The sequence below is a fragment of the Mauremys reevesii genome, linkage group 8 (genome assembly GCF_016161935.1).
Source record: "Mauremys reevesii isolate NIE-2019 linkage group 8, ASM1616193v1, whole genome shotgun sequence".
NCBI classification, from domain to species: Eukaryota; Metazoa; Chordata; order Testudines; family Geoemydidae; genus Mauremys; species Mauremys reevesii.
Window position 1 is genome coordinate 86,706,184 of NC_052630.1, and position 24,474 is coordinate 86,730,657.

Genomic DNA, 24,474 nt, shown 5'->3' on the forward strand with positions numbered 1-24,474 from the left:
CCCCACGTGATACATCTTTGCCCCGCCACCAGCCTTGCACACCCACCCCCATCGTTGGCCACTGGACCGCCCCCACTCACCACTGGCGGGCAGGTGGCTGGTGAGCAGGGATCCGGCCAGCAGCAGGACCCACCAGTACTGATGTGGGGGAGAGAGAAACTACGGGACAATTTGCCCATTTTAAAGAAAAAGTCGGAACACCTGCAGGAGGGCTTAAATATGGGACTGACCCTTTAAAAACAGGACATCTGGTCATCCTATATAAGATCTATAAGAGCAGTGGGTTTAATTATGAATTGAAATATTGTCAGAAATTAAGATTCAAAGTTGGCATAGTGTAGTGACATTATTATCCCTTTGGCGATGTAGTTTACCATTTCTCAGCATATAATGAACTTTGCTCTCTCGGTGAGTGAACCCCCTTAGACCTCCACCTGAAACAACTAGCTTTGTGCAAGGAACTATCGACCACCCAGCAAATTATCCCTCTCCCAGCCTTTGAACAGGTACATATGCTCACATGCACACACACATACTTTTGCTCAGCTGGCTATGGGGCTGCTTGGGGACATGAACTCCTTTCAGATACATTTATTCCCTTGTCTCCAATGTCATACACATTTCCTGAGCACATGGCATCAATTCCCATGATGGCATATAGTCACCAGAATTGAAGAGCTTGATCTTCTATTTTCATACTTTAATCATCGGTACTGAGTCACTAACCTCACTGAAAGGTTGCTGCTTTCACATTATTGCAACAAATTAGGGATGCTGAACCATTGACCAGTTCCTTAACATCAGTTCAACAAGTTAGATGTGCTGAGCCAATGATCTCAAAAGGCCTGTGCTGTGACATCATCCCATCAAGCTTGAGTTGTTAAGGCAAAGAGCACACAGAAGACCATTACTGGAATGCCATGTCCAGTTCTGGGGCCCACACTTAAAAAAAAAAAGATGTTGAAAAACTGGAAAGGGTTCAGAAAAGAGCAACAAGAATGATTCTGAGGTCTTGAAAATGTGCCTTACAGTGTAAGAATTGTAAGAATTTCAATCTTTTGACTTATCCAAGAGAAGGTTAAAACACAACTTAATCATAACCAATAGGTATCTAAATGGGGAGAAAATTTCTGATAGTAGAGAGCTCTTTAACCTAGCAGACAGATGCATAACATGAGCCAATGTCTAGAAGCTGAAAGTAGACAAATTCAAATTCGAAATAAAGTGCAAATTTTTAACAGAGAGGGTAATCAACCATTGGAACAGCTTAGCTAGAGATTCGATGCATTTTCTGCAAAAACAACAAGGAGTTTGGTGGCACCTTAAAGACTAACAGATTTATTTGGGCATAAGCTTTCATGGGTAAAAAACCCACTTCTTCGGCTGCATGGAGTCAAAATTATAGATGCAGGCATAAATGTATTGACACATGAAGAGAAGGGAATTATCTATCACTTGAAGTCTTTAAATCAAGATTGCATGTCTTTCTAAAAGATCTATATTTAGATCAACGAGAAGTTATGGCGGCATTATACAAGAGGTCAGACTAGATGATTATAATGATCCTTTCTGGCCTTAAAGTTTAGGAATCTACCTGAACAAGTACAATTTAGCAGTTGCAAGTCCCAAGTACTGGAAAGTGGTACTTCCCAAATGCGAAAAACAATGTGGTTCCACTCCCTGCTGTATAGAAACAGATTATCGTGGATCTTAGGCCTGGTCTACAGTCCATGGTTAAGTCGACGAAAACTGCCTTGCGTTGTTGACCTAGCTGTGGAAGTGTTTTCACTTAAATTGGGTTCCTGCTGACATGAGGGTCTCTCTCTGCCGATACAGTAATACCATCTCTGTGAGCAGTGTAGAGTTATAATCGATGTAATTGACACAGTGTCAATGTAAACACTGCATTGCTTACATTGACTGTTACTGGCTTTCCGGAGATGTACCACAAATCCCCACACTGACAATACAATTGATACAAGTGCTCCTAATGAGGATGTGCACCGCCAAGACAAGAAGCTAAGCATGTGCACTCACAAGTGATTTAATAACTGCGGGGACTGCATGCTGACAAAGTTAGCTTGACATAATTTTGTAGTGTAGACTTTGTTTTACAGGCTTTTTTAGGGTTAGTCTGGCTCAAAAACAGTGAAGCTCTGAAGTGAACTCTTTTTATAGGGGAGGTAAAAGTTGAGTGTTTAGGCATAAGGCTTTCCTGATGTCCTTACCTTAAGGGACAGGAAAACACCCAATTGTGAAAAATAATGTGCAGTTCCTTTCAAATAAAAGAAAATTACTTGTTAGGATAAAAGATAATCTGTTTCATTCATCTGATGAAGTGGGTATTCACCCACGAAAGCTCATGCTCCAAAACGTCTGTTAGTCTATAAGGTGCCACAGGACTCTTTGCTGCTGTTTCATTTTAGTGTATTCATATCTTGACTCCATTTAAAGATCCCTTAGTCTTAACTGTATAGTGGATCATTACAACTGCAATGCAAGGTATAAATGGTAACACCTTGCAAGGAGCTTGTCATTTCATAGGATATTATTCTATACAGACTTCTGATGTGAGCCATAGTACATACTGACTTCATCAATGTTTGAATTACTTTTCTGCTAATATTGACTTTTCTGCAAAACTATACAAGCGTGGGCAGAATAGTCTTCCCATTAAAGAGTCCAGCTTTCAAAACAGTTAAAACCAATTTCCATGCTGTCCTTTTGACACCCAGGCAATGTTCCTGAATTACAAATCTCAGGACTGTAGGTAGCTAAAAAGGTAGGCTAAATAAATCACATGAGGCACTATCTGACATTTGATTTCTACACATGGCCCGAACTGACTTCAGTAGGAGTTGTGGGTTTTCAGCATCTCTGAAAATCAGGCTGCTTGTTCAAGTGCCTAAATATACATTTAATTGTCAAACTCTAGGCACCCAAGTTTAAAAATGTGGTTATATTTCTTAGTTTCTTTCCTTCCCCTCCATTTTTAAAGATGCAAAGAAACTAGGTTAATGCACCATTAATGTGAATATAATTTCTCACAACTCATTCAGTGTTAAGGTTTCTGGTAGCAACCTGAGCGCTAGTCTGTTTAAGGGAGGGAACAGACTAGAGATCAGAACATAGTTACAACTCTAGGCTCCTATTTCTGGCCCTCTCACTAATTCTGTGTGATCCTTGGTAACTCATTTTTTCCTTCCTATGTCTCTTTATTGTTCATGTGTGACATGGGTTTAAAAATACATATATTGTACCTAGGGCAGGAAGCTTATTGATTGTTTGTAAAGCAGCTCCAGATTCTTAGGGGGAGAATGCTACAGAATTATTAATATTCCAGCAGGGGAAGGTTCAAGAGGGCAGGTGAAAAAAGATACAAAGTTACCATTTCTGCCAGTTTGCTCCAGTTCAATACAGTAGTGTTTGCTGGGGTATCATTTGCTGTTCGGAGAGCCATGATCATGTCAGATTTCCCCCTCCCCCCAATGAGTTTAGGATGTTTCATCTTGACCTTTTCTTTCTCCCCTCTCTGTCCTTCTGCCTCCTGAGGGATCAATCACTAATCAGCAGTGGGGATGTTTATTTCTCCTGTGTGCACCATGAGAGAATGGGATTGATCCACCACTTCATCTTTTTTTCCCTCAGTAGTTCTGCTTCACTGTTCTGTGAGTACATGTTGGCATCAGCATAACTTGAAGATGACAATTTAATGGACAGTTACATATTCCTATAGGTAGGAAGAAACAGCAAAAAGATAACTGTGTTCTACCCAGTGCTTTATAACAAGTCACAGGGGATTGGACCGGGGTGAGGGAGATACAAGGGGAAATATTCCAAAGGAAGGCCTACAATTTATACTTAGATCATCCATTTGGAACAATTCCCCAGGATTGGTAGGATGGAATAGAAGGATGCAGGCACTGCTACCAAAATTATCCTGAAGGTGATCTGAGAACTAACTCATTCACTCAAATGATTTACCAATCCTGAGAGATACTGAATACATGCAACTTCCACTGACTTCTCAGGATTTGCAATATTAAAACTGAAATTACAAATCTGCAGTTGGAGGTTAATAGTACTTCATTTTTAGCTCAAAGTGTTGCTGCTAAAGCAGATAGCATAGTCTAGCTAATAAAAGAATGGTGGTAGCTTAGGAAAACACTGCTAAATCTAAGAATACTGGGTTCACTGAAGGACTTGATAGATCATATTTACTCCCTATTATACTAGCAGAAAGTCTGGACAATTAAGTTTTTCTCCCAGTAAACACTGAACAAGCTTTAGAAATTCTAACTTCCTAGGAGAGATTTTGTAGAAGCACCGAAATAAAAAATGGACAGCAAACTTGTGAGGAGCAGATATTGGGGATTAATAGAACTGAAGCTTTGATTGTTTTTCTTTGTTTGGTTTTGGCTCTATGTTTGATCAAGATAAAGCACTGCCAACAGCCAAATGAAAAGGAAGCTCAGTGCATGTTCAAAACAGAACATTACATATATCCCATTTTGAAAAGACCTGTTCAAGCATTTTGTCAAAAATTTGTGAAGTCAGGTTAACACTGCAATCATTATTTTATATGCAGCACAAGTTAGGATAATTTTAAAAAGGCATTTATGACACACTAATGATTAGGAAAAGAATCTGCATGCACAGATGGAGTTAGAATACTATTCTAGTCAGATGTTTATACTGCACTCATCACTACGGTATCTGAGCACCTTCCAGTAGAGCATTAAGCAATGCCAGGAGAACCAGAGAGCACAGTTTGTTCTCTCATCCTTAGGCCTGGTCTATACTACATGTTTATACCGAATTTAGCAGCGTTAAACCGAATTAACCCTGCACCCGTCCACACAACAAAGCCCTTTTTATCGATATAAAGGGCTCTTAATATCGATATCTGTACTCCTCCCCGACGAGGGGAGTAGCGCTCAAATCGGTATTGCCATTTTGGAATAGGGTTAGTGTGGCCGCAATTCGATGGTATTGGCCTCCGGGATCTATCCCACCATTGTGACCGCTCTGGACAGCAATCTGGAGTCGGATCCACTGGCCAGGTAGACAGAAAAAGCCCTGCGAACTTTAGAATTTCATTTCCTGTTTGCCCAGCGTGGAGCGCTGATCAGCACGGACTGTATGGGAGATACTGGATCTGATCGCTTTATGGGGAGACAAATCTGTTCTATCAGAGCTCTGTTCCAGAAGACGAAATGCCAAAGCATTTGAAAAAATCTCCAGACAGAGGCCACAGCAGGGACTCAACACAGTGCTGCATGACAAGCGTAACGGAAAGCCAAAGAATCAAATGGATGCTCATGGAGGGAGGGAGGAAGGAAGGGGGGACTGAGGACTCCAGTTATCCTACAGTCCCCGTAGTCTCCGAAAAGCATTTGCATTCTTGGCTGAGCTCCCAATGCCTGAAGGGTCAAAAACATTGTCCCGGGCGGTTCAGGGTATATCTCATCAATTTACCCCCCTCCCCCACCGTGAAAGAAAAGGGAAAAAATCGTTTCTCGCCTTTTTTCAATGTCATCGTATGTCTACTGCATGCTGCTGGTAGATGCGGTGCTGCTGCGCTGAACAGCAGCATCCTCTCCCCTTCCTTTCTTGATGGTAGATGGTACACATGGTGGAAAACTGTCCTCATCATCCCGTGAGTGCTCCTGGCTGGCCTTGGTGAGGTTGGCCAGGGGCCCCTGGGCAAAAATGGGAATGACTCCTGGTCATTCCCGGCAGACAGTGCAAAAGGATTGAAAACCGTCCTCATCATAGCAACTGGGGGCTGAGCTCCTCACCCCCCCCTTTCATGTCTAATGAAGATTCTGTACTGCCTGGACTATCATAGCAGCTGGAGGCTGCCTCCCCCTCATTTTATCTCACTAAAAAGTCAGTGTTTCTTATTCCTGCATTCTTTATTACTTCATCACACAAATGGGGGGACACTGCCACAGTAGCCCAGGAAGGCTGGGGGAGGAGGGAAGCAACGGGTGGGGTTGTTGCAGGGGCACCCCCTAGAATGGCATGCAGCTCATCATGTCTGCGGGATCTCTGGGGCTCTGACCCGGAGCAGCTGTGCTCTCTGGCTGGCTCTGGCTCTCTCTAGTACACTTGCCCCATATTCTAGGCAGGACTGACTCTATTTTTAGACAAAACATAAAGAAGGGAATGACCCGGAGAGTCATTCCCATTTTTGTCCATGCACCCCCGGCCGACCTCAGCGAGGCCAGCCAGACAGTACAAAAGGATTGATAACCGTCATCACCAATTTCCAAATGCAAACGGTGCAAAATGACTGATATCCATCATCTCATCGCCAATTTACAATGGCAGACAGTGCAATAGGGATGGTAACCGTCTCTGCTACCTTGCAAAGGCAAATGAATGCTGCTGTGGAGCACTGCAGTACCGCGTCTGTCAGCAGCATCCAGTACACATACGTTGATAGTGACAAAAGGCAAAACAGGCTCCATGGTTGCCATGCTATGGTGTCTGCCAGGGCAATCCAGGGAAAAAGGGCGCGAAATGATTGTCTGCCGTTGCTTTCACGGAGGAAGGATTGAGTGATGACATTTACCCAGAATCACCCACGACGCTGTTTTTGCATTGGGATCTCAACCCAGAATTCCAATGGGCGGAGGAGACTGCGGGAACTATGGGATAGCTACGGGATAGCTACCCACAGTGCAACACTCCGGAAATCAACGCTAGCCTCAGTACATGGATGCACACCGCCGAAATAATGTGCTTAGTGTGGCCGTGTGCACTCGACTTTATACAATCTGTTTTAAAAAACCGGTTTATGTAAAATCGGAATAATCCCGTAGTGTAGACATACCCTTAGAGGAAGAAGCATGTGGAGTAGAATGCCTTGTTTTGTTAGGGTTTGTCAATATTATTTTATTTGTTAAATGTACCTGTTGCTATGTGTTTATGCTAGAGAAGGAAGGTCCAAGAAAAGTGCCTTGCACTTACAGCGCAAAGTGGTGACTTGTGTGCTAGTCCTCAGCTCCCAGGGGAGTTAATTCAAGAGGTTCTGTGTCCCACACAGACAAGCTTCACTCTTACAGTTAAATGTTGAGGGGGAAGAAGGTAGGATCCACAGAGTAGCAAAGTCTTTAGCTTTGGGGCTTCAACCTCACCTGCCTCTGTAGAGTGCTCTGTGCCATAGAAGGGCTCTGCACCCACAACATGGTCCCGCAAATCCTGCACAGCGTAATCACAGTAGTCTTGTTACTGGGCATTCCTCTGTAGCCAGGGATTCCCAATGTAGGAATCACGTGAATGTGCCTATCTCTCTTTCTCTCTCTCATATACACATACACATATATTATATATGGGTTGCTTAAAATGTTTTCAACAAAAAAATTATGTCAAAAATGAAGTTTAGTTGAAAATACATTTTTTCCATGAAAAAAAATCATTTTTGCCTAAATTTATTGTTTCTGGAGCCTTTTTGCATCCTCCTGATCCTGGGCTCCTCTGGGGGCAGGCAAGACCGCGAGGGTAATCTGGACAGTCTGGAAAGCCTGCCTAAATGATGACACCTTCTCTGAGACTGCCCTAGAAACTGCAGCACTGCCCAGAATCTCTGCAATACTGCATACTGCAGCCCTGCCCCGACACACCCCTTTCACTCCCAGGCCAGCCCCGCCCTGGCACACTTCCTACACCAGTGCTTTAAGGAGCTCCAGAGAAGGCAGCCTTATGGTTGTCTTGCTCAGTTCCTGAGCTGGAAGAGAGGCTTTTAGAGCCTCTTCACAGTGCTCCACCCTTTTTCTGGCACAAAGGGGCCAGAGTAGGGGTCAGGATCTCACCCATAATGTTACCATCACTTTATGTCTTTAAAAATGAAGAGGGGGGAAATTAGAACCTCTCCCCCCCATATTTCAATAAGCACTCTGTTTTGTCAAAGAAACCCAGACATATTCACTTGACTGTCTGATTCTCAGAAATGTAGGAGAAAATAAAACACTTCAAAGCCTGATGCAGGAAAGTAACCAAATGAGTATGTACCAAATAAAGGATTATGCTTATTTGTGAGGACCTGTGTCTGAAAACAGAAAGGCTACGAACTGAGCTAACGGGGAATCTGCTTTTTCTGTCAGTAGTAGTTCTATGATAGTCTGGGAGAACAACCATGCATGTCTTCCAGATTCATCTTGTCTTCCAGATCTCCTGTCCAAGAACTGATTAGGCCTGAACCCAAGCCCCAGATATGAGCCCCTTCCTGCAGTAAGGAGGCAGGGATAATTGAAATCTCATGTGACTATCAGATGGATGTGAATATAGCAAATGGTCACTGGGCCTGATTCTGCTCTTGCTTATACTGTTTTTGCCATAGTGAAACTCCTTATTTACAGCACAATGAGTGAGAGGAGAATCAGGTTCCTTTTCTTTACAATGAACTGAAATTAAGTTCCTAGGTTGAATGCTGGCTCCACTGAATTAAATGGGGCCAGGATTTCACTCTAGATCCCAGCATCTCTGGGGCCCACCCCGTCCCTCCTCTCCTACAGGTTCTGTGTAACTCCCATTAAAGCCCAATAGTTACTCATAGCTGTGATAGGTGGGTGAGAATGGTGCCCTGAACGTTAAACCCATATTTAGTTTTAAAGCCAGGTATTATCAAGCATATTTGGACTAATACAGCTGTACTTTCCCCAAGCCTGTAGCTCCCAGGACTTCAACTGAAACATTTTGGGACTCCCACAGATTTCCCATCCCAGAATACACCCATACATCTGTAGACCGTTAGTTTGGGAATGCTCTGAACCACTCTGCAGGTGACAAGGAGAGAGGTGAAAGAGGATTGTAAGTGCCAGAAGAGGATGTTGGGTAATGCCCACTATGGATAAAAGTTCCATAAGTAAGTCAACTTGCCAGATGATCCTTAAAATACAACTCAAGAGCTCTTTCCCTTTTCCCTCTCAGAACCTGATCCTAAAAGTTGCTGAGCACTAACAGCTCTCCCTGAAGTCAACATGATTTCTTAACTATAGTCAGCATCAGGCCCTCAGCAATGACTACATTTTCAGGCATTCCCAGCAATATGTTTCAATACATTGTTATAAAGCAGAGAACAGTATCCTCCTACTAATGGCTATAACTTTGTTATTACCAAACTAAATTCTTTCAAACAAAGCAAAGCACATCCTTCCTTTTCAAGGGAAGTATGTATAGGACATTCGAAGCTTCAATATTTAAAGTTGAACTCAACTCTAAAAAGTGACTATGTGAAAACATCTCCTTCTTACTCATCAGATCCTCTTGCTTTCATACCTGCTCACTATATTGACAAAAATAAGTTTTGACTATTTTTTTTTAAACTTGGGATAACACTGAAGAGCAACCGCAGCTATGGGAGAGGGTAAGCTGGGTTGAATTCTTTCTTGTGCATCATAAACATATTTGTTTATAACTTGCAATTGCTCACACCCATGTCACCTCAAGGAAAACACTGAAATTGCACAGGAATCACTTACAGAATATCCTGTACTGCAAATGTTCTACTTCTGGCAATAATGTACAACAAGGAAAAAACCTAGCTTGTCTTGAAGAGTTAAGGTTGAGTTTAGATGGTTGGTGGTTTAAAAAAAACCCTAAATTTTTTTTTCTCACTTGTACACAGAGGCCATTTGGCCTGTAAGTCATTGAGACAATAAATTTTGAATCCCACTACGCAATATTTTTTTTTACAAAGTTGCTCTTCAAAGTAGAACCACACTTTAAAACAAAACCACCTTTGAGTTACAAAGAGGGGAAAAAACAAAAAAGAAGAAAAAGCATCTGAATAATACTTAACTCTGAATAATACTTTTTTCCCCACATTTGGGTAATACAAATGGAGCTCTACAGCTCAATGGTGTTTTATAAAACTTTCACATAAAAATGTTCTTCTGGGTTAAGAATAAGCATAAGAAATTTCAGCCCAAACAGTAATTTATTGAAAAAGTTATAAGTGACTGGAAGTAGGGATTTACAACGGAAGTGAATTCTAAACCATGACTACAGCATTGCTCCTGCATCACTGTAAGGATGTACTGAATAACTTGTTACCACTATTGAATGCATATTTAGGCTGTTCACTAACCTTTTCATATTACTTTCAACTCCCACTGTCAATATTTCCCTTAATCATGGGTACATCTTGCTAATACAGAAGCTCAAGTGATTATTTTAAATATTCAATAAAACATTTATCACCTGGACATGTGGCATGTACTGCTGGCTAACTGGAAATGATCTTGGCTGCAGTGTCATGACCACAAGCTCACGCCGCCGTATGAATAACAGAACTATTTCAGGGATGAAATAAAATGACGTATACAGAATGTAAATCTGCACTTCTGTGGTATGTTAGATATGTACTTCAGCATTTCTCAATACCTTCAAAACAGGATCGAGTAACTTGTTTAATTCAGATGCTGAATGCAAAGATAAAAAAAATACTCAAGAGATATGCAAAGAAAGTGTAGAATGGCATCTTTCTAATTATGAAAGGAAAGTTTGCCATTTTTAAGTCATAAAAGCGATGCAATAACCACTTGCAAAGAAATCTCATCTAAGATATCAAAAGCAATTCATATAAAATGAAAGGAGTTGACATAAGTGAATTGGAAAAAAGAAGGTTTACTTTGATACTGTCACAGAATGCAAATGTGTATTGCTACAAGGACAAGCCATCTGCCATAAATGTTAGCATCCACAAAAGCTGAAAACTGATAGGAAGAGAGAGGAAGAACATATCCAGGATTGTGCATCCAGTACTAGATTCAGTTAAACAAGGTCTAGTCAGATACAAACAACATGTTCAAATATTTTAATATTCTGTAATGAAATGTGGAAATGTCTGCTTCTATTGAGGAAAGTTATTGAGAGAGGAAACCTTTAAAATAAATGAAAAAAATTGAATGTTGTCAGGGTTGCATACATTTAAGACCTCTGGAAAATTTGGAGCAAACTGAAATCACATATATAGAGAAAATGCACCTAAAAACCTTACTGGTTAAAGCAATGTACTGTATCTAAGAGGCAGTGCAAAATTGTAGATCATGGCCATACAGCGAAAATGGATTTTGCCTTTTGCAAAATGTCATTTAGGAATAAAAGCATCTACAGAAACTAATGAAAATTGATGTACTGACTTGGGAAAGCTATTACAATTGATTTAATTTGAAGCAAAGAACACGCAAGAGGAAGCACAAAAACACAGGTTGCATGCAACAAATACACAAACGGCAAGGCTTCTGGAAATTAGAACTATAATTGCTACGAGGATTTGGAAACCTAAGCTGTGAATATGGCTAAGGATTTAGAAAATGATATTGTATATGTCAAAAACGTCAAGAAACTGTGAAGATCAAAGTGTTTAGAAAGTTTTCATGTGCCAGCTACTATACTATATGTTCAAGGCACAGGGCTTATGAAAGGCAGAGCAAATTATAACATAAAGAGGTATGAATGTGGACACAGCAATGCTCTTATGATATTTATCAAAGTGGTGACTGATCCAAGTAGATTTAGGGTAGTGAAAAGTATTTGAAAAGAAAGAAATGAACTAGCAGGCACCAGTACACATGATAAAGGGAAAATGAAAGTAATATTGATGGTCTCCACAAAAAAAGCATAACATGCCCATATTTGAGCTGTTGATAGGAGAACAGTCAAGTGAGGAACACAAATTCTTGCCAGATAATAGTTTTCAAGACAGATAAAATTTAAACTCCACCAACCAGGACTCCTACAAATCACTGTCTTCAAGATTTTTAGCGTCACATAAACCAAAACCACAGGATGATAAATTTAATCATAAAAATGTAATGGGTTCATACAATGTTTCCACGATTCTTTGAGTGTCTAGTGAATTTGATTTCAGCTCCCATACTTTCCATCAGAATACGTAAGTGATTTGAATATGACAAGTAGAATAGTTTTGAGACCCCATGAGATGTCAAATGAAAATATTAATCAAATACAAAACTAAGCCAGACACACTCAAGAATGGTGTATGCTGGTAGTAATGTAAGCAAAAAAAAATCAGTATAGAATTATAGACTCCTCTAAATTCTTGGTTCAAATCTATTCTTGGTCAGTAGATCATAGTGGATAGATTGGCAGTGGCGGCGATCCCTCAAGGTCGAGGATGATCTCTTTCACAGGTTTTATCTTTCATAGGTCCTTTGGTGAGTGAAGAGTCCAAATCTTGAGCCACAGGCTCTTTGGCAGACATTGCAGGTGGCGTTGGAAGATAGGGTTGGACTGCGATTGCTGCATTACTGTTGTCTTTCCTTTCTTTTCTGGTGTTTTTCTGCAACCAGGGCAAGGCGAATTTCCTCAAAAATGGATGTTCCCTCTCTGACAAGTCTTCACCAGTTATCCCTATCCTGGGCTGCTGTCTCCCAGTGTGTGGTGTCGATGCCACATCTCTTGATGGTTATCTTGAGGGTGTCTTTAAAGTGTTTCTTTTGGCCTTCTCATTTCCTTTCTCCTTTGGTGAGTTGGGCATACAGCAGTTGTTTTGGTAAGCATACATCAGGCATGCGCACACAGTGCCCGCTCCACCTCAGCTGGTGCTGGATAATCAGGGCCTCAACACTGAAGATGCTGGCCTCTGTGAGGACACTGACATTAGTGCGATGATCCTCCCACTTTATGCTGAGGATCTTCCGAAGAAAGTGCTGGTGCTGGCATTCCAAGTTTTTCAAAAGCAGCAAAGAGTCTTGTGGCACCTTATAGACTAACAGACGTTTGGGAGCATGAGCTTTTGTGGGTGAATACCCACTTTGTCGGATGCATGTAGTGGAAATTTCCAGGGGCAGGTGTATATATAAGCAAACAAGAAGCAGGCTAGAGATAACGAGGTTAGTTCAATCAGGGAGGATGAGGCCCTCTTCTAGCAGCTGAGGTGTGAAAACCAAGAGAGGAGAAACTGGTTTTGTAGTTGGCTAGCCATTCACAGTCTTTGTTTAATCCTGAGCTGATGGTGTCAAATTTGCAGATGAACTGAAGCTCAGCAGTTTCTCTTTGAAGTCTGGTCCTGAAGTTTTTTTGCTGAAGGATGGCCACCTTAAGATCTGCTACTGTGTGGCCAGGGAGGTTGAAGTGTTCTTCTACAGGTTTTTGTATATTGCCATTCCTAATGTCTGATTTATGTCCATTTATCATTTCTGTAGAGACTGTCCAGTTTGGCCGATGTACATAGCAGAGGGGCATTGCTGGCATATGATGGCGTATATTACATTGGTGGACGTGCAGGTGAATGAGCAGGTGATGGTGTGGCTGATCTGGTTAGGTCAACTACAAAACCAGTTTCTCCTCTCTTGGTTTTCACACCTCAGCTGCTAGAAGAGGGCCTCATCCTCCTGATTGAACTAACCTCGTTATCTCTAGCCTGCTTCTTGCTTGCTTATATATACCTGCCCCTGGAAATTTCCACTACATGCATCCGACGAAGTGGGTATTCACCCACGAAAGCTCATGCTCCCAAACGTCTGTTAGTCTATAAGGTGCCACAAGACTCTTTGCTGCTTTTACAGATCCAGACTAACACGGCTACCCCTCTGATACTTGACAAGTTTTTCAAGTGTTTTCTGTAGGTCATCCAAGTCTCACAGCCATAGAGGAGAGTTGGGATTACCACCACTTTGTAAACTAACAGGTTAGTATGTGCTCTGATGTTGTGATTGTTGAACACCCAGTGAGACAGTCTGCCAAAGGCAAGGCTGGCACAGCAAATTCTGTGCTGAATCTCGATGTCTATGTCTGCCCTCTGTGAGAGATGGTTGTCAAGATAGGCAAAGTATTCTACATTTTCCAGTTCTTCTTTGTCAATGTAGATCTTCCTTGCTGGGTCTGATGATTGACCAGGGACTGGCTGGTGGAGAACTTTGGTTTTGCCAACATTCAGAGTTAGCCCTAGGCTTTTGTAAGCTTCAGAGAAGCAATTAAGGGCTGTTTGAAGAGTCTCCTTTGAGTGTAAGAACACGGGATCTAAGAGCTGTAAGAATACAGTGGACAGATATGCATTAAATCAAAACAGCCCAGGAATTGGTGCTGTCTGGAACCCATGTAACAGTTTATGCAGAGAGGTTCAATAGACATAGAGACAGTACAATGCTGTCATCCCCCTCAACTTAATATTAAGGCACCTTAACAAGACAATATTGGTTAACCTGTCTTGCCTCCTGTGTTGAACCCATCCTCTGGAAAACAGAAGAGTTTGCTCTAGAGGTGTCAATCTGGGCATCTGGCACCTTCCATCAGTACTATATGCACCAATTTTTCTACTTTAAAGAAAAAAAGAAATAGCCCATAGAAACAGAGCTCAGATCAGAGGGCGCACAAATGGTATTGCCACCTCAATGGCACTTAGAACTTTGAAAAGTGCAGACAGAGAGAAAGGAATTCTTAAGCTGCAGACTCGGGAAATACAAGAGAAGACACTTCAGTAGAGCCAAGAGAAGGTTAATAAAGAGTTCAGAGGAATCAGGAGTAAATTGTCTGATGTTAAGGCCGCATGCAGCTCGAGATGGTGAGACCAAGAATATCTTTTTCATTCTTTCACTTGTGGATTGAAAGAAATTAGAAAAAGAATTAGAAGAACATGTAATCAATCCTGTTCTTTACAAAATCCAGTAGTTGTGCTCGACTGCCAGATTCAAGAGCATCTTTCAGAGCAAAAGACAGGCAAAGCCTATTAAATGTGTGTTCCTTTTCCAAAGCAAAGGGTCACTAAAAGATCCTTCTACCTTTAATACACTGAAGATTTAATGAAAGGCAATGCTATTTTAAGATTTCGTAAGGGGCTTTTTATAACAAAGAAGAGTTGCAGACACCATCCTCATTACCGCCAAGCTTCCATCCACTCTTTCATCTGTATCACCAAGCCCGATCTTAAGAAACTTTTTATAGATAGTTAAAGCCATCAAATGAAGCTCAGTCGCTAAAAAGACAGATTCTAACATGGTCAGCTGTTACGGTTTAAATGATACCGATACTATAAGTGTATGTTTTTATTAAAGTGCTTTAATCATGCTGGTTGAGCTTGCTCACAAAAGTAATATTTGGTCAAGATGGAGTTCATCCCTAATGCTGGTAACCATCAAAACCTTGAAGATTAGTTGGGAAAGCAAAATCAAAAATCCAAATTATTCTATTAATGGTACAGAGGAGACAACCTCTAATCCAGGATACTGAATATGAGAGATGCATTTTGTCCTTAGCTTCCCTCGCCTCATGTTGAGGTTTCATTTAATTTATTATGTGAGACATTATGTGATTTCCAGAGATGAAAGTAAGCTGGTCCGGTCTGGCGTACTGGCAAGAGCGTATTGGCAGGGGGCAGCTTCCCCAGGCCAACAATTTAAAAGAGACCTGGGCTCCTGGCAGTGGCCAGAGCCCCTGTCCCTTTAAATGACTGCCAGAGCCCCAGAGCTCCCGGCTGCGGCTACTGCTACCATGGTGCTCCGGCAGTGATTTAAAGGGTCTGGGGCTCCCGGCAGCCACCACCGCTACCCCGGGGCTTCAGCGGTGATTTAAAGGGCCCAGGACTCCAGCTGCGGTAGCAGTGGCTGGGAGTCATGGGCCTTTTAAATCACAGCTGGAGCCCCATGGTAGCGGCAGTGGCTGCCTGGAGCCGCTGGCCCTTTAAATCACTGCCAGAGCCCCAGGGCTCCCGGCTGCCTCTGCCACTACCATGAGACTCTGGTGGCAATCTAAAGGGCCCGGGGCTCCCTGAAGCCGCCACCGCAGCTGGAGCCCCAGGCCCTTTAAATCGTTGCCAGAGGCCCTGGGGTAGCAGCAGCAGCGGCTGGGAGCCCTTGGGCTCCAGCAGTGATTGACAGGGCCTGGAGATTTAAAAGCCCCACCCCTTCTGCCAGAGGCCCCACCCCTTCCACCCGAGCCGCAGCCCTCCCTCCCCAGGACCCCGGCCCTGCGTACCGGCAAGTCTCTTACGTTACTTTCACCCCTGGTGATTTCTGAACTTTACAAAGATGATTATAACCGATGAACAAATTTGAGGTGAACAAATTTCCACTGACTTAACTGGAGTCAAGATTACACTCTTGGTGATTTGCTTCATCTACGACCAAGGAGCAATTCCCTGGACTTTCCCTCCAGGCTGAATGGGATTCATGCTGGGGAATGGGATGCATGCTTTTAAAAGTAAAAGTTTCAAAGTTCAAGCTACTCTAGCAGTGACAGGCATCACCAAAAAACTGCAAACATGCCTTTCACATCATTGACATGAAAGCAAAATGTCACCTTTTGGCAAGTGACTTGATAGAGATTCCAGCATGGCAATTATACGATCTATGGCCTTTTTGTGAGATGACATTTTGGATTTGGATTTGGGGTTTTGGTTTGTGTCACTGTAAACAGGAACCTAAAGGGGCAACAGTTGTGCTTCCCTTACAGAACATGGCCGCCTCTCTGTGCTCTCTGGTTGGGAAACTGGACAGGGAAGCATGAGGGCGGCAGGTTATATAGACCTGCGGTGCCCGGGCTCCAGGAATATTCAGGGCCGGGTGCCCTGCTCCAGCAATATTTGGAGCTGGGTCTCTCCCCCGGCCCTGCCTGGATGGGGCCCCGCCCGCCCCGTCGCGTCTCTGCCTGGAGCAGGTCCGAGCCCCCGCCTGCCACCCCCCCCCTCGCGTGTCCCCGCCGTGCGGGGTCCCTGCCTGACAGAAAGCAGGGTGTGCCTCTTCCTCATGCTGCCAGAGTAGAGCAGCTCCTGGCAGAACTGCTGTCTGCTGCCCCAGGGTCCTAGTGCCTGCCCTCCATTAATGGCAAGGCAGGCTGCCCTTACCCTGAGCCTCTCCAACGCCTCAAACCCTCAGCCCCAGCCAGAGCCCTCATCCCCTCCGCACCCTAATCCTCAGCACCAGCCCTGAGCCCCCCGCATCATGAACCCCTCATCCCCCAGCCCCAGCCAGAACCCTCATCCCCTTGCACCTTAATACTTCTCCCAAGCCCTGACCCCCCCCATGCATCATGAACCCCTCATCCCCTTGCACCCTAATCCTCAGCCCCAGCCCTGAGCCCCTCCTGCACAGCATGAACCCCTCATCCCCCCACACCCTAATCCTCAGCCCCAGCCAGAGCCCTCACCCCTACACCCTAATCCTCTTCCCCAGCCCTGAGCCCCCCCCCCATGCAGCATGAACCACTCATCCCCCTGCACCCTAATCCTCTGCCCCAGCCCTGAGCCTCCCCCTGCAGGATGAACTCCTCATCCCCAGCCAGAACCCTCATCCCCTCACACCCTAATCCTCTGCCCCAGCTCTGAGCCCCCTCCTGCATCATGAACCCCTCAGCACCAGCCAGAGCCCTCATCTCAGTTGATTAGACTTTTCCTGTTGTTATGCATACTTCCATCTTTTCATGTTCTCTGTATGTATAAATATCTCCTGTCTGTGTGTTCCATTCTATGCATCCGAAGAAGTGAGCTGTAGCTCACGAAAGCTCATGCTACAATAAATTTGTTAGTCTTTAAGGTGCCACAAGTACTCCTGTTCTTTTTAAGAGAAATAGTGAGAGTGTAGGCCAAAAACTGAAGAAGCCATAGCTGACATTTTGAAAAGCTAACTTACTTCTGGACATATCCCTGAACACTGGCAAATAGCAATGTAAAGGAGCAGTAACACACCAGGAAATTAGAGGCCAGGTAGTTCACTGCTAGTTGTAGAGAAAACATTTGGAAATGTTTTTGAAGATCAAGAGGTGTAACATTTACTGCACTAAAAGCACTGCCTGGTTAAGAGTAGCCAACACAGTTGCAAGAAAGGAATATCATGCCTCAGTGACTTGCTGCAATTCTCTGACGATGCTTCTGGCAGGGTAGATGAAAGTGCAATGAAGTGGACATCACATGATTTTTTTTTTTTTTAAAGAATGCCGTCTACCAATTTCCACATTGAAGGGTAATGTGTAAGGTGAGAAGTCATTAATTAGTAGGAAATCTGTCTGATTGGATTACAAGATGGCTAGACATGGGACTTTTTCAAGCTGGAGAAATGGAATGGGGATGCCATGGGGTCAGGGTTGCATCTACAGCTTGTACTTGACACAATAAGGATTTTAAAATGTAAGAGTTTAGAGTTTACAAATGAGAAAGTGGGAGAGAAAAAAAACAAATGTGCAGTATGCCATAGGGACTTCCTCTAACAGCTCATAGGAAACATGGCTTTTTGAATGGAGATAAACATTTCCCCAGTGCCTTTGCATTGTACAGAGCTGGTTATTGCAAAGCTTTACTGTCAAGCATTCCAACTTGTTTGATAAATGAGCTGCAATTAGTACAGAATGCAATAGACAGGCGTTCGACTTATTCTCAGAGTTTGGTTCTCATGATACCAATGTTCCTGCTCTGCTACTTAGTAATAAAGTTGCACAGTAAGGCTCAAATTTTCAGCTGGCCTCCACTCATATGCCTATAAACATTGTTGATTGGTCTATTTGTATTTGGAAATCCCCAAATCTGCACAGTCAAATCAAGTGATTCTGTGTGCAGTCAGGCAACTGGTGCGTAGCTATCCATTTCTGCATCATAATACAGGCATTTGCATGTACAGATAGACACACACAGGCATTTGGTAGGTGGAGTAATCAAAGCATGCTGATCATTTGAGACAAAGTATAAGGCAGAATTTATGCCAGGATTGCCATCCTGAAGCATCTAAAAATAATGAGTCAGGCCCCATGTGATTGGCTTAAATATTGTGAGATTTTAAAAATAATTCAGTTGTTTTCTGTTTTTTGAGACTTTATGGTTCATAATATCAAGCTTTTATCTACCATTATGAGGGATAGAATTACATTTTTTTAAAATGAAATGTGAGATTCTCACATAATAACATGACTAGGAGCTGGGGCTTTAAACAAAATCCCAGGTAATGTATTTGGGAAACTTGTGATAAAATCATGAGAGTTGGCCACACTGCTCATGCTTACTTTTAAAAGGACCAAACTTGAGAGATGGGGATGGTGGGGGGGGGGGAATTGTCATAGGCACAAAGGGTAGTTAGATTCCTGACTTCCATTGAAAGTCAGTGGGCACCTAACTCCCATGTATTCCTTTGAAAATCCCCCCTGCCCATTTCCCTGACTGAGATAACCTGGCTTACACCTCTTACAATCTTTCATTGATAGAATGTGTTGCATTGACTTGTAATTATTTGTAGGTACTGTGCATATATTGTATGGAAGTTATTATCCATATTCTAAATTTTTGGTTCCTCCTAAGTATCCTTTGCACCACCCTGGTGGCACAAAGTAGACTTACAGTTACTGCTAGGCAGCACCTGAAGATTTTCCTAGGGCAGGGGAATCACCAGCTGGGGTATGTCTGCCATATCTACTTTGTCTCTCCACCCCTGCCAGGGCCTAGCGAGTATTCTAGGGTGGGACGGAGACATGTCAGGGAAGGTGAACCAGAGCAGGGCCTGAGTCCAATGCAATGCACTCCAGTTATCCCATGTGGTGGAATGGCTCCTTAGGAGCTATTATCTGCCAGAACAATTTAGAACAGCTCTGAGGGGTGGAAAAGTGGCAGAACCCCATGAGAGCCAAGTGCTGCTCTTGAGGATTTTGGTCTATTTTTTTGTTGGGCTTCATATGTTACCATTCAAAATAGATATACAAGTAAAGTCAGAACTTAAAAAAGCCCAAAGGGTTAAATGTTACATTTGAAAGTCGTCAGTTTAAGTGTGGATGGAAGCAAGACAATATTACAGATGTTTTCAAATGTTAAATCCATACAATTAATTCTCTTGATGCTAGCCCTGACAACATCCAGAAAAGCTACTGCTGCCTCAGTCTCCTCTTGTTGGCACTGACTTGGGAGACAATACAATGAACGCTTCTATTTCTTCACAAAGCAAGAGGAGAAAAGTCCAGTTCCATCCCCCAGAGAAAGAAGTACTGGCACAGGAAGCTTTTAGTGTAGCTACCAGTTACAGTAGGACATGAAAGCTTTGAGCAAGGATCAAAAGATCATACAGAAAATGAGATGTGTGTGGAACACAGTTCTGTATTACAGCAGCACTAGGCTGGAATACTGGAAGTGGGTCATTGGGGAACACAAATGAAAATGAATACTGTAATTTCATTTACCAAAAATGCTTATTTAGTAACCGGAGAAGAGAAAAGAAGGTATATATGCCTGATATGGAAGCAAATCCTTTCTGTGCCTAATCAGGTCCTAGCCCTTTACAGTTTTTCATGTAAGGGATTTATTGTTTTACAGGGTGAATTCCATTGACTTAACAGCAAGTTCCTGTATAAAAATCATTTCCTTCCTTCCTTCCTTCCTTCCTTCCTTCCTTCCTGAGAGGATGAACTTAAAAAGACCTGGATTGTACATTGGAGAGAATATAGTTGTTGAACAGCTGCATCCTTTTGGAAAGATTACCTTCAGAATTCAGCAGACATCACCACGAGCAGTGGTTAGATATGGAACATATGCTAGGAGTGTGATGGGCAGCTGACAGTTTTCAAATCTGTTCCAACATTTACATACATGAATTTGTATAACCAGGTCTTTCATACTCGAGCCTCTCCTGTCACTTTGTACACACCAGGAAAAAGATCTTGGAGTTATCGTGGATAGTTCTCTGAAGATGTCCACGCAGTGTGCAGAGGCGGTCAAAAAAGCAAACAGGATGTTAGGAATCATTAAAAAGGGGATAGAGAATAAGACTGAGAATATATTATTGCCCTTATATAAATCCATGGTACGCCCACACCTCGAATACTGTGTACAGATGTGGTCTCCTCACCTCAAAAAAGATATTCTAGCACTAGAAAAGGTTCAGAAAAGAGCAACTAAAATGATTAGGGGTTTAGAGAGGGTCCCATATGAGGAAAGATTAAAGAGGCTAGGACTCTTCAGTTTGGAAAAGAGAAGACTAAGGGGGGACATGATAGAGGTATATAAAATCATGAGTGATGTTGAGAAAGTGGATAAGGAAAAGTTATTTACTTATTCCCATAATACAAGAACTAGGGGTCACCAAATGAAATTAATAGGCAGCAGGTTTAAAACAAATAAAAGGAAGTTCTTCTTCACGCAGCGCACAGTCAACTTGTGGAACTCCTTACCTGAGGAGATTGTGAAGGCTAGGACTATAACAGCGTTTAAAAGAGAACTGGATAAATTCATGGTGGCTAAGTCCATAAATGGCTATTAGCCAGGATGGGTAAGAATGGTGTCCCTAGCCTCTGTTCGTCAGAGGATGGAGATGGATGGCAGGAGAGAGATCACTTGATCATTGCCTGTCAGATTCACTCCCTCAGGGGCACCTGGCATTGGCCACTGTCGGTAGACAGATACTGGGCTAGATGGACCTTTGGTCTGACCCGGTACGGCCTTTCTTATGTTCTTATGTTCTTACCAGCTGACTACTCCACTGAATGTCAAGTAACTATATTAAGGGGTGCAACTTAGTGTAAATTACACAACAGATGTGTATTTCCCATGTCAATTTTATTCTTACTAGATGCATATAAATCATAAATCATTTCAGAATATGACACATTGCTGTGAAATAGGTATTAGTATGAAGGATAAATAAAATGTATCAAATAAATATTTCAAAATAAATGTGTTAAAGCATTCAACAACACTGACACACTTAGGCCCCATGATTCAATTGATCCACACAGGTGGCCCCATGTGCCTGTTGAGAGCCCCACAGATTTAAATGAGATTTTGCACAGGTACAAGGGTCTGGGTGTGCAGAATCAGACTGCAGAATACTGTATTTATTTTAGGGCTACATCCTCCACTGAATTTGAGGGACAAGGAGAGAAACTTACCTGTTCAAGTCCCGATGTATGATTGGCTGTGTAAGATTATGAAGATACTCCATACCTTTGGCAACATCTACAGCAATGATTAATTTAGACTGCAAGTCGAGATTCCTAGATTTAAAACATACAGTACTGGTCAAAACAGACAGATATAAGACAAATTTACTTGCAACATTCTGAAGAGCTCACAGTAACCTGAAAGTTGTGTCATCTGCAAATCAGAACTGCCTTTTTAGTTGGTTTATTTTAATTTGAATACAAAATCTCGCCAAGTAAAATGATAATTAGCTAATAGTTTTGTGATTAATTGATTGTTTACTTCATATACCAAATTGTCTGGATTAAAACAATGATTTGGTACATTCCTCTAACTGAAGTGGATAATAAATATTTGCACCAGTGGAGTTCTTATCTCCAGAATTATTTATAATAGGGTCATACAAAATGTTAATCAGATACCTCTTCTGTTCATGCAGCAGAGAAAACAGTGATCCTCCAGAAATATATTGAGTGACTATAGCAAACTGACTTGGATCATCTAAGCAAGCACCAACAAACTGGATGACGCAAGGATGATTGAGTCGACAGAGGATAGAAACTTCACGGCAAAACATGTCCACATCTGATTTGGAACAGTAGGTGTTGGCTCTGTAGCTAATAATTGACATGAAGAGAAATCAAAAGTAAGCAAAAAGTAGCATGAAAATTATGTGGTATGATTTTTTTGTACTCTAAATTAGGATACTAAAGAAGTAAAATGGAAAAGTCTTCGCAAACTTACCGTTTGATTGCTACGATTTTATTTCTGCATTTTCCCTTATACACTTTTCCAAAAGACCCTAAAATGATTAAAAATAAATGAGCACAAAGATATTTTCTGTGTGTATCAAACATTTTAAATGGATGCATTCTGCTTTTTGGTACCTGAGCCAATAATCTCATGGAACTCGATTTCAGAGAGCTGAAGATGGAAATGTGATGGCAAACCAGCACGGAGGAGGAGAACATCTGCCTTTTCTGCAAAAGAAAATCGTTATCCTTTTTTGTAAAATGCATGTGTGTGGGGGGAAATAAAAGCACTTTTAAATTGACAAAAACATTACACAGTAGCAGCTGATTTTCCTACCATAAATTGGTTAACTAGTAATCCCATTTCTTTTTGTTTCAAAACCCACGATATGCCCCAATAATAAACAAGGATTTGCAACATTACATCTGCCTCAGGGTTTCTTGGCTGTAAAGTCTTATCACTGATGAACACTGTCCCATAAGCATATTCTGTCTGGATCATGTGATTATTGCATAAAATCCTTTATATAAGGAATTTGTTCCCTATTCTGTGTATCCAGCACTCACTACCAATGCTGTGGTTTTTATTTGTGATCTGATCTACTGTTCAATGGCACTTGGAATCTGAACTCTGATGTGCAATTGAATTCACACACCAAACATCCCTAAACTGTTGATCCATGTGGTCTACCACAATGTGCTTATACGAATATTTCTAAATAGAACATTTTAATATGCATGGTGATTACATGTAAAGAATATAAGCACTAGAGTACACCCAGAGCTAACATTTGAAATGGAAAATCAAAAGGATCTCAAAAAATGAAATACTTTTAAATATAAACATGCAGCTGAATTTTTTGGCTATGTCTGCTTCAATACAACACCATTCATTTTTGGATAGCATCTTTCTTACAAAAGTATTCCCAAACATTTCACAGCAGATTTCAGTCTAACGTTTGTTAGCTCTGCATTCATCTATTCATGTTTGTTTCTTTAGTATCAATTCACACTCATATTTTTTCTCAAAACAAGAGATTTTGGTTTGAATCTTAAAAAAAAAAGTAAATTTCTCTGGAAATTTAAAAGTTTAAAGAAAATAAAGAGACATGGTGGGTGAGGTAATATCTTTTATTGGACCAACTTCTTCAGCTCTGTGTAAGCTTGAAAATGTCTCTCTCTCAGCAACAGAAGTTGGTCCAATCAAAGGTATTACCTCACCCATCTTGCCTCGCTAATATCCTGGGACCAACAGGGCTACAACAACACTGCGTAAAAAGAAAACAAATTAAGACCTAAATAGTATGGCTTTGTTCCTGTCAGAAACTGAGCACCTCTGTCTCCATTAAAGTCAATAACTCAGGGTAAGTAAATTGCTTTCCAAAACGCTCCCACAGGAATACAGCTCCTGTTTCGTCACATTTTTCTTTACATTTCTAAATAAAAAAAAGCAGGTAAAATTGATCATGTGCAGTATATTCAGGATGATTAACACCTTTAGCAACAGAATATAAAACTTGTTCCCCTCCCCCCACCATTAAAATACCTTTTGTCATGCTTTTAATTTTCCCTAGAGGGGATGGAACAGAGACGTAAGAACCATCTGAAATCAAAGAAGAGAATGAAGTTTATGGACTTTTCTGAGAACAGTACAAATGCCTTTCTTGATCAAAGAAGTAAGGCAATTGTTACTTAAAAAGTAGAGAAAAAGTGGGCAAAAATATCACTTTAAAAAACCTGATGGGACAGTGAGCTTGTATTTTTAAACACACATGCTAGGCCAGATCCTCAGCAGGTGTATTGGCATAGCTCCATTGGTGCCCATTAGAGCTACAGTAATTTATACTCACAGAAGGTCTGGCCTAATAC

General features: G+C 41.9%; 1 protein-coding gene across 2 annotated transcripts in view; it reads right to left on the reverse strand.

The window, feature by feature from the left end:
• Window positions 1-24,474, reverse strand: part of LOC120369671 (serine/threonine-protein kinase TNNI3K) — a 166,536-nt gene that overhangs the window by 81,005 nt on the left and 61,057 nt on the right. For both annotated transcript variants that reach the window (XM_039483218.1, XM_039483219.1), the window contains 5 exons: window positions 24,152-24,208; window positions 22,741-22,833; window positions 22,598-22,655; window positions 22,276-22,470; window positions 21,823-21,927 (listed from right to left, as the gene is read on the reverse strand). In XM_039483218.1, the coding sequence (XP_039339152.1) occupies window positions 21,823-21,927; window positions 22,276-22,470; window positions 22,598-22,655; window positions 22,741-22,833; window positions 24,152-24,208 (508 nt within the window). The remainder of the gene's footprint in view (window positions 1-21,822; window positions 21,928-22,275; window positions 22,471-22,597; window positions 22,656-22,740; window positions 22,834-24,151; window positions 24,209-24,474) is intronic.